General features: G+C 40.4%; 1 protein-coding gene across 1 annotated transcript in view; it reads right to left on the reverse strand.

Moving 5' to 3' along the window:
• Positions 1-15,200, reverse strand: part of efna3b (ephrin-A3b) — a 70,384-nt gene that overhangs the window by 13,190 nt on the left and 41,994 nt on the right. Inside the window, exons 3-4 of the mRNA XM_086038970.1 lie at positions 883-1,175; positions 714-779 (exon numbers count right to left, since the gene is read on the reverse strand). Coding sequence (XP_085895096.1) covers positions 714-779; positions 883-1,175 — 359 coding nt within the window. The remainder of the gene's footprint in view (positions 1-713; positions 780-882; positions 1,176-15,200) is intronic.

Genomic DNA, 15,200 nt, shown 5'->3' on the forward strand with positions numbered 1-15,200 from the left:
AAATACCCCTCCCAATTTTTTTTTTGTACCCATTTGCGCAAGTCAATACCCCATGGCATCATGGGAAAAAATACAACATTTATAGCATTTAGCCTACAAGTACGTTCAACCCCTCCACATTGGCAGTCCCACGCTTCCGTATTTCATAAAATGTCTGTGGCCTGCTTTTGTCAAAAATACTCCAAAGAATAAGAATTTGAACACACTTCATATGCTTTTTCTTTCTGAAGTTGTTTTTTTCCCATGTGAAGGCTTTACTTCATGAACAAGCCGCTGATACTTAAAAACATTATCAATTAAATTTCTTACATAGGTGCCGAACCTTGGTGTGGTATTATGTTAAGTTAGCCCCACAGTCATGTAGCAGTAGGATGGAAATTTGAAGGTCTTGCTCACAGATACTTTTTCAGTAGGCTCAGATTTACTTGTTTGTTTAATTTCACACTTGTCAGGTGGGCAGGGACTTCAGGGACTCCATTATTTGCATACAAACAATTAAAAGGTACATTTTCCTTAAAATGTCCCCTTTAAACCTTGACAAAAAGTAATCCCCAAAAAAAAAAAATCTAATCAAAATCTTTTTTTAGTGGCAGTGCAGACAGCAGGTGTCCTCAGCGAAGCATAACGGCGCGCTCGTGTGGGTACAGCAAGTATGTGTGGTCGGCTCAACCCAGATGGATGCTGATTGTGGGTGTAAAAAGTGCGAGACTCACCTGTGGAGCAACAGACATACACACGTAGTCTCAGGCAGCTGCGGCCGTGGTGATGAGTCGGCGTGGCTGTAAAAAACAAAACAAAAAAAACACACCAAACCCTGATGTTTAGATTCTAATAATGACATGAAATAAAACTGACGAATGAGGATGGAGAAGGAATACTGACATATGTAGTAGTACTCCTGCCCGACGTGGAACTCGTAGCCCAGCGAGAAGGCGCTGTAGCGCTGGAACTTCTCCGAGAACTTGATGGGGGCGTGGGGGGCGTGCGGCCGGTTGCACTCCCACCTCTTGGAGCCCATTTGGGGGTCGCAGTTCCGGTATCCGCGGTAGCTGACCATGTAGAGCACGTACTGCTCGCTGGTGCCCACCATGCGCTGGCTGTCGTTGTAGTGAGGGCAGTAGATGTCCAAGTAGTCGTTGACGTTCACCTGCATCGTGTAGCCCTCGCGACGCAGACTGGACACACAAAGACAAAAAACAGGACATTGCTAAATATCAACACAAAGTTGCTTTGGATCAAGATGCAGAGGTGGCTTTACAGGGGATCGTTTTTAAGGACGTATATTATTTTCATTACATTGTCTTTTATGTATTTTTTTTGTATATTTGTATATTTATTGTGTACATTTTAGTTTTGCCTGGATTTTGCTTTTTGACTTAATTTTGTGTATTGTTTCTAATTTTGTTATCCACGGTGTCAGCAATAGATAGTCTCGTGTATATTCCTTTATATGCAATACATGCACTAACTACAATGTGTACAGTTAAGCCCACTGATTAATATCCTGACCAAATATATTTTTACATTAGCTGGAAAATGAACAAATAAGAAGTCGTGTTAAAAATGTTCATCATTTTTGTTTACTTTATGAATTATTTGATGTATTTGATTTTATTGGACAATTTAGAAAAAATGCAATCTTTTGCACCATATTGAAGGACAACATCTAGGATGATCTACAGGTAACTACTCCCTATCAGGGTGTAGTGGCACACTAGTATGCCATTAGAGATCATCTATCGTGTTGTGGGAAATTATATCATAACCTTTTCAATTCATCTAAAAACGATAGGACATCACAATATTGATATTTTGTCCCACCTCTACTGTATTGTTAAAAGTCAGGCATGAAGTTTATGCATCCAGTACAGACCTGCAAAAAAACTTTTGGAAAAGTATGGAAATGACTAGAATTGTCATATCCAGACAGATAAAGTAAACAACAACAACAAAAAAGTCAAGCTCGGTCATGGTTCCACAATTTGTTGATTTGAGAAAAGCAGTGACACGCCAACGCCGGCACAATACATCATTGTGCATCAGATCTGAGCTATATCGACCGAGTTCTTAATAAACAAAGCAAATGTGTAAGTAAATGTGTGTATTTGTCGGTGCTTCAGAATGGACTCAGGACCCAGGGGTGAGCGCTTCTCTTCTCCAAGTCAGCGCCACGTTGTCCCCTAACCCCAATGCTCGTACATCAACCCAAAAAGTATGCAGTGCTCGCCATCTAAACGAAAGTATGCCTGACAAGAAGATAAGGTCTGGCAGTGTGTGTATGTGTGTGTGTGTGTGTGTGTGTGTGTGTGTGTCTGCTTAGGTGAAATGACAAAATGAAATATATTCTTTCCTGACATCTTTCTCCTCCCATGACTGACCATGGCTCATATCTGCCGTAATTCAAGAACAGGCAGTATGATGCAGCCAGTTGAAAGTTCCATCAGGGAACGTGTATGTGCGTGTGCGTGTGTTGCTGAAAAGTCACAAGGGGGCAGCAGAGTGTCACGCAGGGCCTTTTGCAGTTTCTCTACTCACTGGTTCTAGGTCAGGTCTCCAAGGAGATTATTATTCAATTATTAAATGAAGATCGAAACACTGCTCTCAGTGTCTTCCCCTCACCGCTCTCTTCAAACCCTCGTCCTTCTCCCCTTCATTTCCTCGCTTTTATAGCCACATGAAGGAGTAATTAAATGTTAGGCATTCATTCTTTTGCTTCCTGCCTCTGCTAGATCTTCTTCTCCCTGGGCAATCGCTGTATTTTTTTGTGAGCATGTGGCTATGTAGTAAGAAGGATTACAGCAAAAAGGAAAAGGGTCTTTAGATGTGGAAATGAAGATTTTGTAGTTTTGTACTGGGTTTTTTTTGTGTGTTGTGTAACTCAAGAGTCACCTGCAAGGTAGCACTTTGTAAGGTGAGGAACTATAATTGGTATGACGTCAACTCAAATCAAGTCAAGTCAAATTTATTTATATGGCCCTTAATCACAAGAAAGTCTCACAATTTGCGATTTTTCACAGCAATGAAGGACAATTACAGTAAAAAAAAAAAAACCGGGGAAAGAAATGAATTTCTTGAATTTAATTAATTTCTTGTCCCTTACTATTGTTACATGAAATATGTCTGTCATCCCGCCGGTGTAGAAAGTCATAGATTAAATAAGACTCTGATTTCAGTGAACAGCGAACCCCAATATATTTGTGAGTCGGTATTTGCAAATTCATCCATTTGCAGATTTTTTTTTTTTTTTTTTTCAACCTATGTTCTGTAAATTCATATTTTTATACTCAGGCTGGGCACCATCTGGGCTATCTTGCTGTCAAGGAAGTATGTACAGGTAAGTTGAGGAGTTTCATTTATAGACATAAGTAGTGCTTTGCCACCATCTTGTCGCATCCATATGCCATTACAAATCTTTGTGGCAGGCATCTAATACTTGCAGATTTTTTTTTCGCGACATTTGGGCCACTGGGTAGAGAAATCTTTCATCGCAGCTCGCAAAACTAATCTTATTATTTCATTCTTTGCTTAATGGTTTTGGAGGGAAAAAACAGTGCATTTTATTCACCTCATAGCACTGTAAGCGCATTGTCGACAACCACTTTAGTCACGAATACGGTTCGTTACGGGTTGAGTCTTTTTCTTCTCGTGTTTACAGCTGATTTTATGAGTCAGCAGAAATAGAGCCATTGTAGCGAGGGTTAAAGGTGAAGGTCGTCTCTCCTCTGCTGCAGTGGAGCTTTTGTTGTGTTGGAACAGTGTAACGAAATAAAGTGTAAAATATTTCAAGGAGACGACGGTATTTATAAGGCTTGAAAAAAGACAGCAAGGTAGAATGAGGGGTGCTTCCACCAAGGAAGCCTGAATGCAGATCAACCAAGGGAGCGGTGGGAGCTAAAACAGAGCAGGCCTGGAAAAAAAAGGAGAAAAAAAAAAATCTCCAAACGGAGAGTTTTAGCACTTGCAAAGAATAACGGGAAAAAACAAAGCGAGGGAAATGAGCTCAGAGCATCTTGAGTAATCTGGAAGCAAATCCCCGCCTTAAGATAAAAGCAGGTTTTACCATCCCCGCTGTGTGTGTGTGTGTGTGTGTGTGAGAATGTGTGCGCGCGCACCTGCTTTGCTTTTCTGCTGTGGACAAGCATTTACTCTGTGTGTGTGCGTGTGCGTGAGCGCGTTTGTGTGCGTGAGACATCAAAGCACCAAACTCAAATCTTACTGACTTCTAAACTGGATGGAAAGACCCCTTTAAGGTGTGGATCCAACCAAATATGAAGGGATGCAAAACGCAATTTTAAGCGCAGGACAATATCAAGCTAATCTTGAAACCAGGATCCCCAGCAACTATAATGAACAGCAGAACATGCGGAGAGAAAAAAGACCAGCCCAAAAGCATAATGAGTTTGTATACTGCAGGAATGAGTGATTTGGGGCTTCAGGAATAAAGGAAGTTATTAAACCATCCGTCTAGTTGGGCCTCTGCGGACTAATCAAAAACGGATGTTCAACAAAATAACAGGCACGTAGTGAGAGGAAATTAACTGAAACATTGAATGCTGCACGACACTTAAACCACACAAAGTACAAAGTGAGTACACAAAAAGTTGATATAATGATCCAAATTGGCAAGCCATGGTCATTTGGAAGTTTCAGGCTTATTTAGCGGCTTACTATGTGTGCTCCACTGGTTCCCCCTGTGGGGAGCCTGAAGATTTCAGTGGCAGTTAGAGAAAAAGATACACAATAATATTACTATCAAACCGGCTAAAACAACAACAGACGTTTTTTTTTGTTTTTTCCTTTCAACGTTAAATAAGGTTCGAAGTTAACAACAATTGAAGAGTGAATGACAGAAATTTTGAGTTGAATGTGTTTGTAATACAATAGGCCGAGAAAATTTACATATAATTGATGTTCATTATAACTGTAGTGGGTGAAAAAAATCGTCTTTCAGAAAATATGCTTGTGTAATGGGAAATGGAATGGGTGTAGTAATCGATTGATTGTTTAAGGTGGAAGTCAAGCCCCAAATTTTCCTTACAATAATATTTTTCATGTGCCACCACTGGTCTATGCACGGCATTCTGATTGATATTTCATTTGTGGAATATAAGTTAAGCAGTAAAATCCACCGGTTTTTAGCCATCTGAGGGGGCAGCCATTTTGTCACTTGCTGTCGACTGAAAATGTCATCACATTTGCTCCGGGCTCAGGTAACGACCAATCACGGCTCGCCTGTTTTCTGAAGCTGAGTCATGATAAAAAGTAACACTGTGTAGCACAATCAGACGTTTTTTTTTATTAAATATGCTCTGTGATGACGTTAAGAGGGAAATCCGACCCAAGCGGATAGCAGTGCGACTTAAAAATTCTCCGTTCCGAATGAAATGGGGCCACCACAAGCTTACGCGTACGTTACGCACTTGTTTCTTTGTGCAAATTTAATGTGACACCTTCCAACCTGTCAGCATCACATTTCTTATGTGAGCTTTTTACATTTCAACGACAGATTTCCATAAAAGTGCGTCCGTTTAGAGTGTCGGGGAAAAATGGATTTTCGTGTTATTCCAAAATGCGCCTAATGGATTTCCATTTGCTTTGATGGAGTTTATTACATAAAAATGCTCCTGGGAAATAAGTGAGAGTGGGAAGGAAACAGAGTGGCGTTGTCTCTGCTTCCCTTCATGTTTCATGTTGAATCACTTCTCATTCCATCGCTCCTGCAAATACAAGAAATGTGTGATAATATTACCTGGCTAAAAAAAAATGATGATGTTTCCGCTTAAAGCCTCTGGTGGCTGCAGTATACCCCACCGGGTTATCACGGGGCTTTTCCGCACCGCGACGAGGCGCTCACTAGAGCAAAGCCGTTCTCCATATGCTGGCTATCAAGTCAAAGTATCAAAAAAGATATACTCCTCCCCTCACTCTCCCGTCTTTCTCTATGCGTGCGCTCACGGCTAACAACGAGGCACTCTAAAGTGGCTATGCCAGCCTGAAGCATCAGTTCACATACTGATTGTTATGCCGAACCTTTTTTCCTTTGCTCTTCTGCCTTCTCTTCGTGACATGCCTGCACTCATGGCCAACAACAAGGCGCTTTGAAGCAGCCACAACGGTAGACTATCTAGGGAAGATGCATAGATTGAGACTCATAATGTTTTTAGCCATGAACCCCCCCCATCCTACCCCCTAAAAAATCAGTAAAACTGAAATGGTGAAAAACAGTTTAATGCTACAGTATATCTCCACAGTTGAGTACTACACAGTTCTCGGTCTTTGGGCGTTTTTAGCAATTACACGTACAATGTATTGAGAAACAAATCTCTGAATTTACTATACAGAGTTTTTAAGTAGTCTTCCGACCCTCTGCTGTGGAGTAAACAAACACTGCCATTTTATGAGAAAATACATGAATAGCAGGTCTGTTATTAGTTCTGTGCACTAACAAAGATGAGATGTTTTTTTTTTTTTTATTATCTGGGTGGATCTAGAGTTGGATTTATTGTGTGGAAGCCTTACAAATGTACTTTCCCCAGACAACACCCCTTTTATCAAAAATTGCACACAATGGAACCAACGTTATTCGCTTGTGCGCAGTGGATTTCCCACTTTTATATCATTTTTCCACACCTAACCAGTCTTGCTGCTCTGGTGGATGAGGTAGAAAAGCTCACCAGTGCCCTTTTGAAAACACTCTCCAGTGGGAAATAATATTAACAGGTACATTTTGTCCAAGGTCTTATTAAAACCTCATTGTTCGGGGATTGTTCGGGAGAATGCGTCTTAATTGGAAATGTTGGAATGATCTCATCAGCACCCTTGAAAAATTGGCATGGAGACCATTAGGAAGACAAGAACAAAGCAGAATGAGATAATTGCTCAACTGTCCACCATTGAATTACACATGTAACTGCATATTAACATCATTTAGTCATACAAGTCTGTGTGGATATTTCATTTATTCTTTAACTAATTAGATCTTATAAGGCTACAAGTTTAGTCCGCATAATTAATGCTAAAGTTAGCTAAAGTTAGTTATTGCTTTATGTCTGATTTTCCGTGTCCAACTAGGATTGCTGCCGGCTCACTCATCTCTTTAACTCACAGAACGCACAATTAAATTTCTATTTACCATAATGACAAAGTGTTCCATCCATGCGTGAGTTACAGGGGTCTAATCACGCGACATCATCGCTATAGATGACACGCCCTGTCACTGGAGCCGAGCCAGTTAAACAGACGTGGATGTGGCGGCGTTACCGATGAATTCATCTTCATCTGATTATATACACACGTCTTTGTCATACGCATTCATCATTTTATAGAATACAATTACAGCGGAACCGCCAAAGTCAAACACAATCCGTTCTGTGAATCAGGTAGACTTCCAAGATTGCCTTTCTTTCCGCTAATAGCAAAAAAATCAGTGTATGAATGACGCCAATGGATATATATATATATATATATATATATATATATATATATATATATATATATATATATATAATATTTGTTTTTAACATCAAAATACATCAAAACACTATTAAACATTAAATATAATTTTCCACAAAAAACAGGGCATGAGGGAGGATGTGGAAAAAAAAAAAAAAAAGCTAAATAAATCCCTCAAATGTTAAAAAAATATTGAAAAAAAAAGAAGAAAAATCCACGAATATCCAAATCTGTGGTTGCCAAACTGCAAGTAACGTGGGGGTCCACTGTACATGAAGCCGATCACATCTCCACAGTAAGCCGCAGTAATATTACTCACTCTTCGCAGAGGATAAAGAAAATGTGCTTGAGAGTATTGTTATATTGTTTGTCTAAATGTGTTGCTCTGTCATTTGTGTTGATATGTGTGTCGCCTAAGGGCTATAACGCCGTAATACAATACTATTTGTTAACCTGTTCTAAGGCGTTTTGGACTGTGAGCATTAATCCAAGCGAACTTCAACAAGGCAAAGCTATGTGGTTGTTTTAAATACACAATGTGTAATATTCTTTGCTTTATGTTCATTTGACAGTACATGTCAAATGTTAGTTTGGTTGTATGCACGGTTTGCCAACTGAATAGGAAACATTAATGGCTAACAGTCAAAGTTACATCCGATTCACATTAGTATCTGCTTTGTCAAACTGCGTGATTGGTATTTGATTAACTGCATTGCTCATATTGTAATGACTAGTCAGATAATTGTGATGTCATCTGTAGTTATCATCATACTTTTCCTTGATACCACCACTGGTAGCAGTCTGTGGTGGGTCAAAATAGTCAAAGCAAAAGCAAAACACTTGTGGAGATCATTCCTAAGATGCTCACTGAGCTGAAGTCTCATAACAACTGATAGCTTTGGTATGGCATCCCACTGCGGTTGGTGTTAAAAAGCGTTGATTAACAATGGAATAGCAAAATGTGCTGAAATGTTCTGCTTCGTAGAAACGTGCCCAAATAGATGTAAGTCCGTGCTATCTTCAAAGTGGCCCAGCCATGTTCCAAACATTGCTATTCAGCATTTAAAAGCTATTCAGCCTCCCGGGGCCACCGTTCTTCATCTCATCTTACTCCAGCACAGAGATGCCAACATTGTGTGTGCGCTGTGCGGCGCGGGTGTGTGCGTAGGTTCCAATCAGGCATCAGAGCGGAGGATAGAAGGGAACATCTCTCCTGCTGAATGGAGACTCCCAGACATGTGTAGCATGACTGACGCTACCATCAAACACCGAGGAAAATCTTCCTACTCCAGCTCCCTCAGCTCAGCAGTCTTTTTTTTTTTTTTTTATCATCTTTGTGTCCTAACTTCCATTCAGTCTCTATCTGATGTTTTTGCCTTGGATAAATACAGATGAGAGCTAAAAACTTTGATAGCCTTTTGATAGTGATGCTGTCTTTGCTACAGCTTCGCACTCTAATGAGATCTAACGCAATAGCTGGATCAAAATATCTATAATCAAAACAAAGACAAAAATGTTTATTGTGGCTACAGTTTGTACAGATGTAGAACTGCACACGAGCTGTACTACAAGCAAATAGTGGCAGGTGGCGTTTATTTACTCAGCTGCAAATAGAGGGAGGCATATAGACGTGAGGTGTTTATGTGTATGCATTTTTAACAATATGGTATATGACAATTCATGTGAAGTGAAGATAAAATTTAACACGGCAAGAAAGGAGGCAGATTGGGTATAACAAATGAATCCTCCTGGAATATAAACACAGATGTACACAACATTGTGTAGTGATCATATGTCAGTCTTCACATAATGTAAGCTCATTTTTAAGACTGCACAGGGAACTTGATTACAACATTAATTGCAATTTATATAAAAAGTGTACACACCCCCGTTCAAATGCCAGGTTTTTGCTTCTTTTCAGTCACATAGTCGGGGGTGGATCACTTCTGAACACTCCCAATGAATTGCCAGTCCGTGCTAGCGCAGTAGATTTGAAAGCAGCGCCACAAGGAATCAAAACAATCAGAAAGATGTGTTCGGTTGCAGGACACAAGCCAACACAATGTCATGTCTACAGAAAAATGTGCATTAAGTGAAAGCCATTTTTCTAGAAAGTGTCTGTCGAATATGAAGAGACAGGATGTACACACACAGCGCAGGAGGACACAGACGACAGTGAGGATTTGAGGGAAACGTTTTTCATAAAGATGAGGATGTCATCACATTGTCCACAAGAATAAACGAATCAGGAGAGACTGTAAGTACGGTAGCAGATGACAAATGGACAGCGCCGTTAGTTAATGGGACAATTGTAACATTTAAAAACTGACATTGGGGCCAAAACTCATCTGATTAGTGAGAAAGATATAAAGATACTGACCGAGAAGCCGGAAAAAGGCAAAAAAAAAAAAAAAGTCACACCACTGAAGGCTTACTGTATAATAATCAGCCAAAACAAACAAAAGCTGGATACAGACTTGAAGTGACAGCAAAGGGCAAACAGCATATGCCTGATGGACCCGAGTGACTCCCAGGAGACAAAGCATCCAAAGACCTAGTAAAGAGCATCTATTGTATAAACACTGACAATATCAATATAGTCAAACAAGGCAAAGGGCCAGAGAACCAACACACTGAGGAAAGTGAAAACATAGGGGTGATTTACTAAGATCTCATTTAGCGGGTGTTAAATTGCGTGTTTACAGTAACAGGTTGCATGCGCTGTTGGCAACAGGTGTAAAGGACTGAATTTTTTTTTTTGTAGCTGAGCATATATGGCCCAAAATTTATGCCTGGCATCCGAGTCAGCCCTTATTCATTCAGAAGCTCTAAAATTTCATAAATGAATAGATGATGTCAAGATACTTTTTGTTTCCGGATGTCACAATACTTATTGTTTCTGGCATTTCAAAAATGTTTACACGAGTGGAAAAGTCATCCCAAAGTCAGCGCAATTCATCTAATATTTGCTAAATCACATTGTGTGCTCTAAATTCTTCAAATTAATCTCATTTAATAATTAGATAATGAATGTATCTTTTTGCAATTTTTTTGCAATTATCACTGGCCCGTTTTCGCACATGTAACCCGTAAGTAAATCAGGCTAATAGTGGGTACGTTTCCATCTGTCTTCAAGAGACCAGGGAGCTACTTGACTGAGCACTGTTGCTTTCCTGTCCTCGAATCCCGAGCCTTCTTGCCTCACAAAAGAAAGGGGTAGAATTTTTGATGCGCCTCATTTGTTTGATCTTCTTAGATTGGCTGCGCACGTGTACCTAATGAAGTGGCTGATGGGTGTACTTTCTTCAAGTAGAAATCAATAGGTGTCTGGAGTGTGTCAAACAGGCTAGAATATCCTTCTTTCAAGGGTGATACAACACGTATTCTCTCTACTCATGGTCCATTGGTGGTTATTGATAAAAGTGTTATAGCTTCAAAATCTTTTCATTCTCTCCTGCCGTGTTTCTCTCGCTCCCCCTTTCTCCCTCGCTCTCTTCTCATCTTCACAGCATCCTGTCTTCTTCTTCCTGCATCCATCATCCTGGCTGTCTTTTTCTCTCCCTACTCGCACATATCAACGGCGCAACACAAAGGCGTGTTCAAGCCGCGCCAAGCTAACGGTGAGCCCCTGAACGTGTGCCATTTGGGCAAAAGTATTGGGACATGAAGCACTAGAACACTTTTGTAGTGAGAAGTGAGGAAAATGTGGAGTCAGCCTGTTTAAATTGGTTTTCTGGATTAACAATGGGGAAAATTGACAATCATTGGATTAATTACCGGTACATGTTTTTGCTGCTTACTGTTTAAATCCGAAACGCAAAGAATAATAATAATAATGCTTCCAACCAATATATACTGTAAATTTATTTCTGTGTCTGCTTTGTTTTCAACAAAAGACAAGCAAAACACATTTAATGTTTACAGCTAATCTGTTGATGTTCCTGCAGAATGTTGCGACTTGAGAAGCTTATTCATTTAATTTACATGTTCCACGGTATTTTTTTTTTTTTAAACGTCATTGTCCAACAAAAAAAAAAACCTTTACTGTATTTCAATAAGTTTAGCATTTTATTTTATGCAATAAACAACTCATTTTCTTAGTGTTTCCAAACAAAATAAAAATCTATGGAAAAGTTAAGAAACCTTTTTTGGTTGACGGCCAGAATATTCTATCCATATTAATTTTACACCGTTAAAAATATAAAGGAAAGTGTACTTTTCAACGTATGATATCCTTCTTTCAGCACTCGTGTCTGTTACTGCGATGTGGAAGGAAGCTGAAGCCAAGATTGAAAGAGAACTGTGAGGCAGACAGCCCGCCACAAACCACTAGTCCAACGTGCTGACATGAACACGCATGTTCACCATTTTTCTAATCGATCAAACATACAGTACATAGTGGCTGGACAACAAACATGCATGGAATTGACGAAGTAGAGACTCAAAGAGGAAACTAAGTGAGAGGAACAGACATACTGTAGGTGAAAAAAACCCAAAAACAAACGAGGACTTAAGCGGTGATTAAAGGGAAATGTTGCTTGTGAATAAAAGCCTGACAAGTGCTTTCGGCCCTTAATTTGCTTGCTTATTGATTTTGTTTTCACCTTTATTTATCAAGCACTTTACAAGCATCCGGCGTATCTCGTCACTTCTCTCTGGCAAAGCCTCACAATCCCTTCCTTTTATTCCGTCCCTTTGCTCCCATCAATCTTTTCAGGGGGAGGCCTCTCCACCCCAGTGTGCCGCCGCTGTCGGTGTTCCAAAAGCCGTCGCTCGAGCGAACGACGTCGGAAGCGGACGTAGGCGGCCGGCCGGCGCGAGCGGGGACGTACGCTAAGCGAGAGGGTGCGCACGTTGTTGGCAAAGCTCTGCTATGATTGATGTTGATGCAGTCGGATGGCCGTGGATGGACTCAGCACTCAGCCAGACATTACCCTCTGACCCAGCTATTGATTCTCGCATCCATTGCCCCAAACAACACAACAGCCCGCCTGACCCTGCTCGCGCAACAACCACACCAAAAACACCCAAACGTGACACGCACGCACACACACACACACACACACACACACATCCACAAGTGTATAGAGTGGTCCAGATTGATCGTGCAGCGTCGTCCTGTGAAAGCTGATCAATGTGCCGCATAACAATCACTCTGCTACTTCCTGGCTCAGCATGACGGTCCTCTGTCCCACTGACTGATATGTTTGGGTCAGGCGCTGAAGGCTCCAATATCACAGCTTCGGGAAAAAAAAAGAGCTCAAGCAACGTTTCCAACGATAACAGCATCACTCAGGACCGTCTCCTAAGCCACATTCAATACTAGATCCAATGGAAAAATACATTATTTTCCAGGCAGAGAGACGATGTGGGGTTAGAAAAAAAGTCTTGGCGCAGATAATATTTGCTTAAAGTGGAAAGGTGGAAAATATCTGCCTCATAAAAGACATTGCATATGAAGAAAGGTTTTGAGCCTGTGACTTTGCTCACTGTGCTGGAAGCGCACAATCTATTTTTTAGGATTTGTTCATTTTTAATTTTCTCACACAGAAAAATGATGGGGAATAGATTCCATTTTAGATTTGCCATAACACTTTTGAGCCCAGGAAAAGTTTACAAGCATTGAGTAAACTTTGCAATCAAATGTAAAAAAAAAGTTGAACTGAGTTGCCCACAGTGACACACAGCGATCTTAACTAATTGACCATGGCTGCGAACCTAATCGGCAAACAAACCTAATCCAACCTGACCTAAACAAACCTAACATAACCCAAACGTAACCTAAACAATTTCTACAATAATTTAACCTGACCTAAACAACCCTGAGGCAAAATAACCTACAGAAATTTAACATGACACAAACAAACCCAACCAGAATGAAGCTAACCTAAATGAACCTAACCTAAACAAACCTATAGGTTTGTAACCTGTAAGTAGCTTAACCTGACCTAAACAGTTCGACAGAAACCTGGTCTGACCTACTTTCTAAACAAACATTCATTGTCTAAACAAGATCTAAACCAACCTAAGCTAAAAGAACCTTCACTAACTTAACCTGACCTAAACAACCCTAACATAAATGAACTGAACCTAACCTAGCCTAAGCAAGCCTAAACAACCGAAATGAACCTACAGAAACAAAACTAACCTGACCTAAACAAACCTACAATTAACTTACTATGAACTAAACAACTCTAACCACACCTAAACAAACCTTAAGAGTCGTCTTTATTCCAACTGAAAGAAAAAAAATACTGACATGTTTCAAACTGGGTCAGAATAATTTGCCACAGCTATTTGACCCAAGTCGTATATTCCGACAGAGTTAGACACGGAGCAGCGAGTTTGATGACTGTAAGTCCGAGGAGACTAAGCTGAAAAGAAAGAGTCCTAATGGGCTTCCAAGACAAAACCACAGCTGGCTTTCAACGTTAGTCGCCATGGTGACAGAAGAAGCCCTCGCCATGGTGCTTTTGTAGCCCTAAAAAAGGGGAAGGAAGGAGGAGGCTGCGGGGGTTCATTGCTTGGTCTTCAAATCCATCTATTCGCTTTTTATCCACATCCCTCCTCAGACTCCCTAATGGCTAATTAAGTAGCACTTATTACTGCTGCACATTATCACAAATCATCAGCTATTACTGTGGCAAATTGTGTTCGGTCCTGGTTTTTTTTTTTCTTCTTTTAGACGAGACACACTTTTCCTCCGTTTCCCTTTGGTTGCAAAATGAAGAAAGAACAAGGCTAAAAGCAGTGTAGGAGGCTGAGTGTATATTGTGGACTGTAGACGATAACCTGGGTTATGTGACTTCAATCACAAGCACATACATTACACAGGAGATATTCTTACAATATGGTGCCGTGGTCTTTTGTGTATGGGTCCAGGCAAAATGCCTTTGCACCCAGTTTGTTTGCCATTATGTCTCATTTTTTACGTCTGCTAGGTTCAAGATTTGGATGCAAAATGGAAGTATTCATCATCCCCCATATACCAAACGTTGTGATTTGTATTATTGAGTTAGAGACACTATAGAGCAATCCATATCTTTTTTTTTTTAGCTCCGTATATCGATAGCAAGATGTGTTGCGTTGTCATCCACCGCCTTGTTACATTGTTGAGCGCATGCTGCCGATTCCAGAAAACGCATTACAAGAAACTAACAGACATACAGCGATATTCTTTTTTTCTTTTCATAGGATCCAGAAGGGTTGAGATACTTCAGCGACTAAACTTTGCGAGCTTGAAAACAATTAATCAATCTGACGTGTCAGATGGTTTTGTTTATACACATATTTTCCTTCATAAATCCATCTGGCAGAGAGCCAAAACAAACAGTTTGGAGTAGGCCAAGCACTTTCAAAACCTCAAGCCGACCACCAACTAAATTAATTCCATATCTCTATCCCGCTACAAATAAAAGCACAACCATTCAAAGCAAATGGGAAACTCATGCTCAATCCATTTGGGAAGTAGCAGAGGGGGGAGGCACAATATTAGGAGCCAACAACATCAACAAAACTACATAGCGTACGACTAGCCTCGTGTCCAGTTTGTTTTAAAAAGTAAAGGGTTTAAAAAACATCCTTTCCAACAGGAGTAGCCTTCATTGCTGTGCTTTTCTCTCCACTAAATGGGGTTAAATTCGGATCACCACGACAATTCCTCACGTACTAACCTTTTGAAGTCATCCAAGCATGCCTTTATGGATCTTGCTTTGTGCACTGGGGACACAACAGGCCCTTGTCCAAAA

Source organism: Filicampus tigris, chromosome 8 (genome assembly GCF_054856515.1).
Source record: "Filicampus tigris isolate MCC_2025a chromosome 8, RoL_Ftig_1.0, whole genome shotgun sequence".
Lineage (NCBI taxonomy): Eukaryota > Metazoa > Chordata > Actinopteri > Syngnathiformes > Syngnathidae > Filicampus > Filicampus tigris.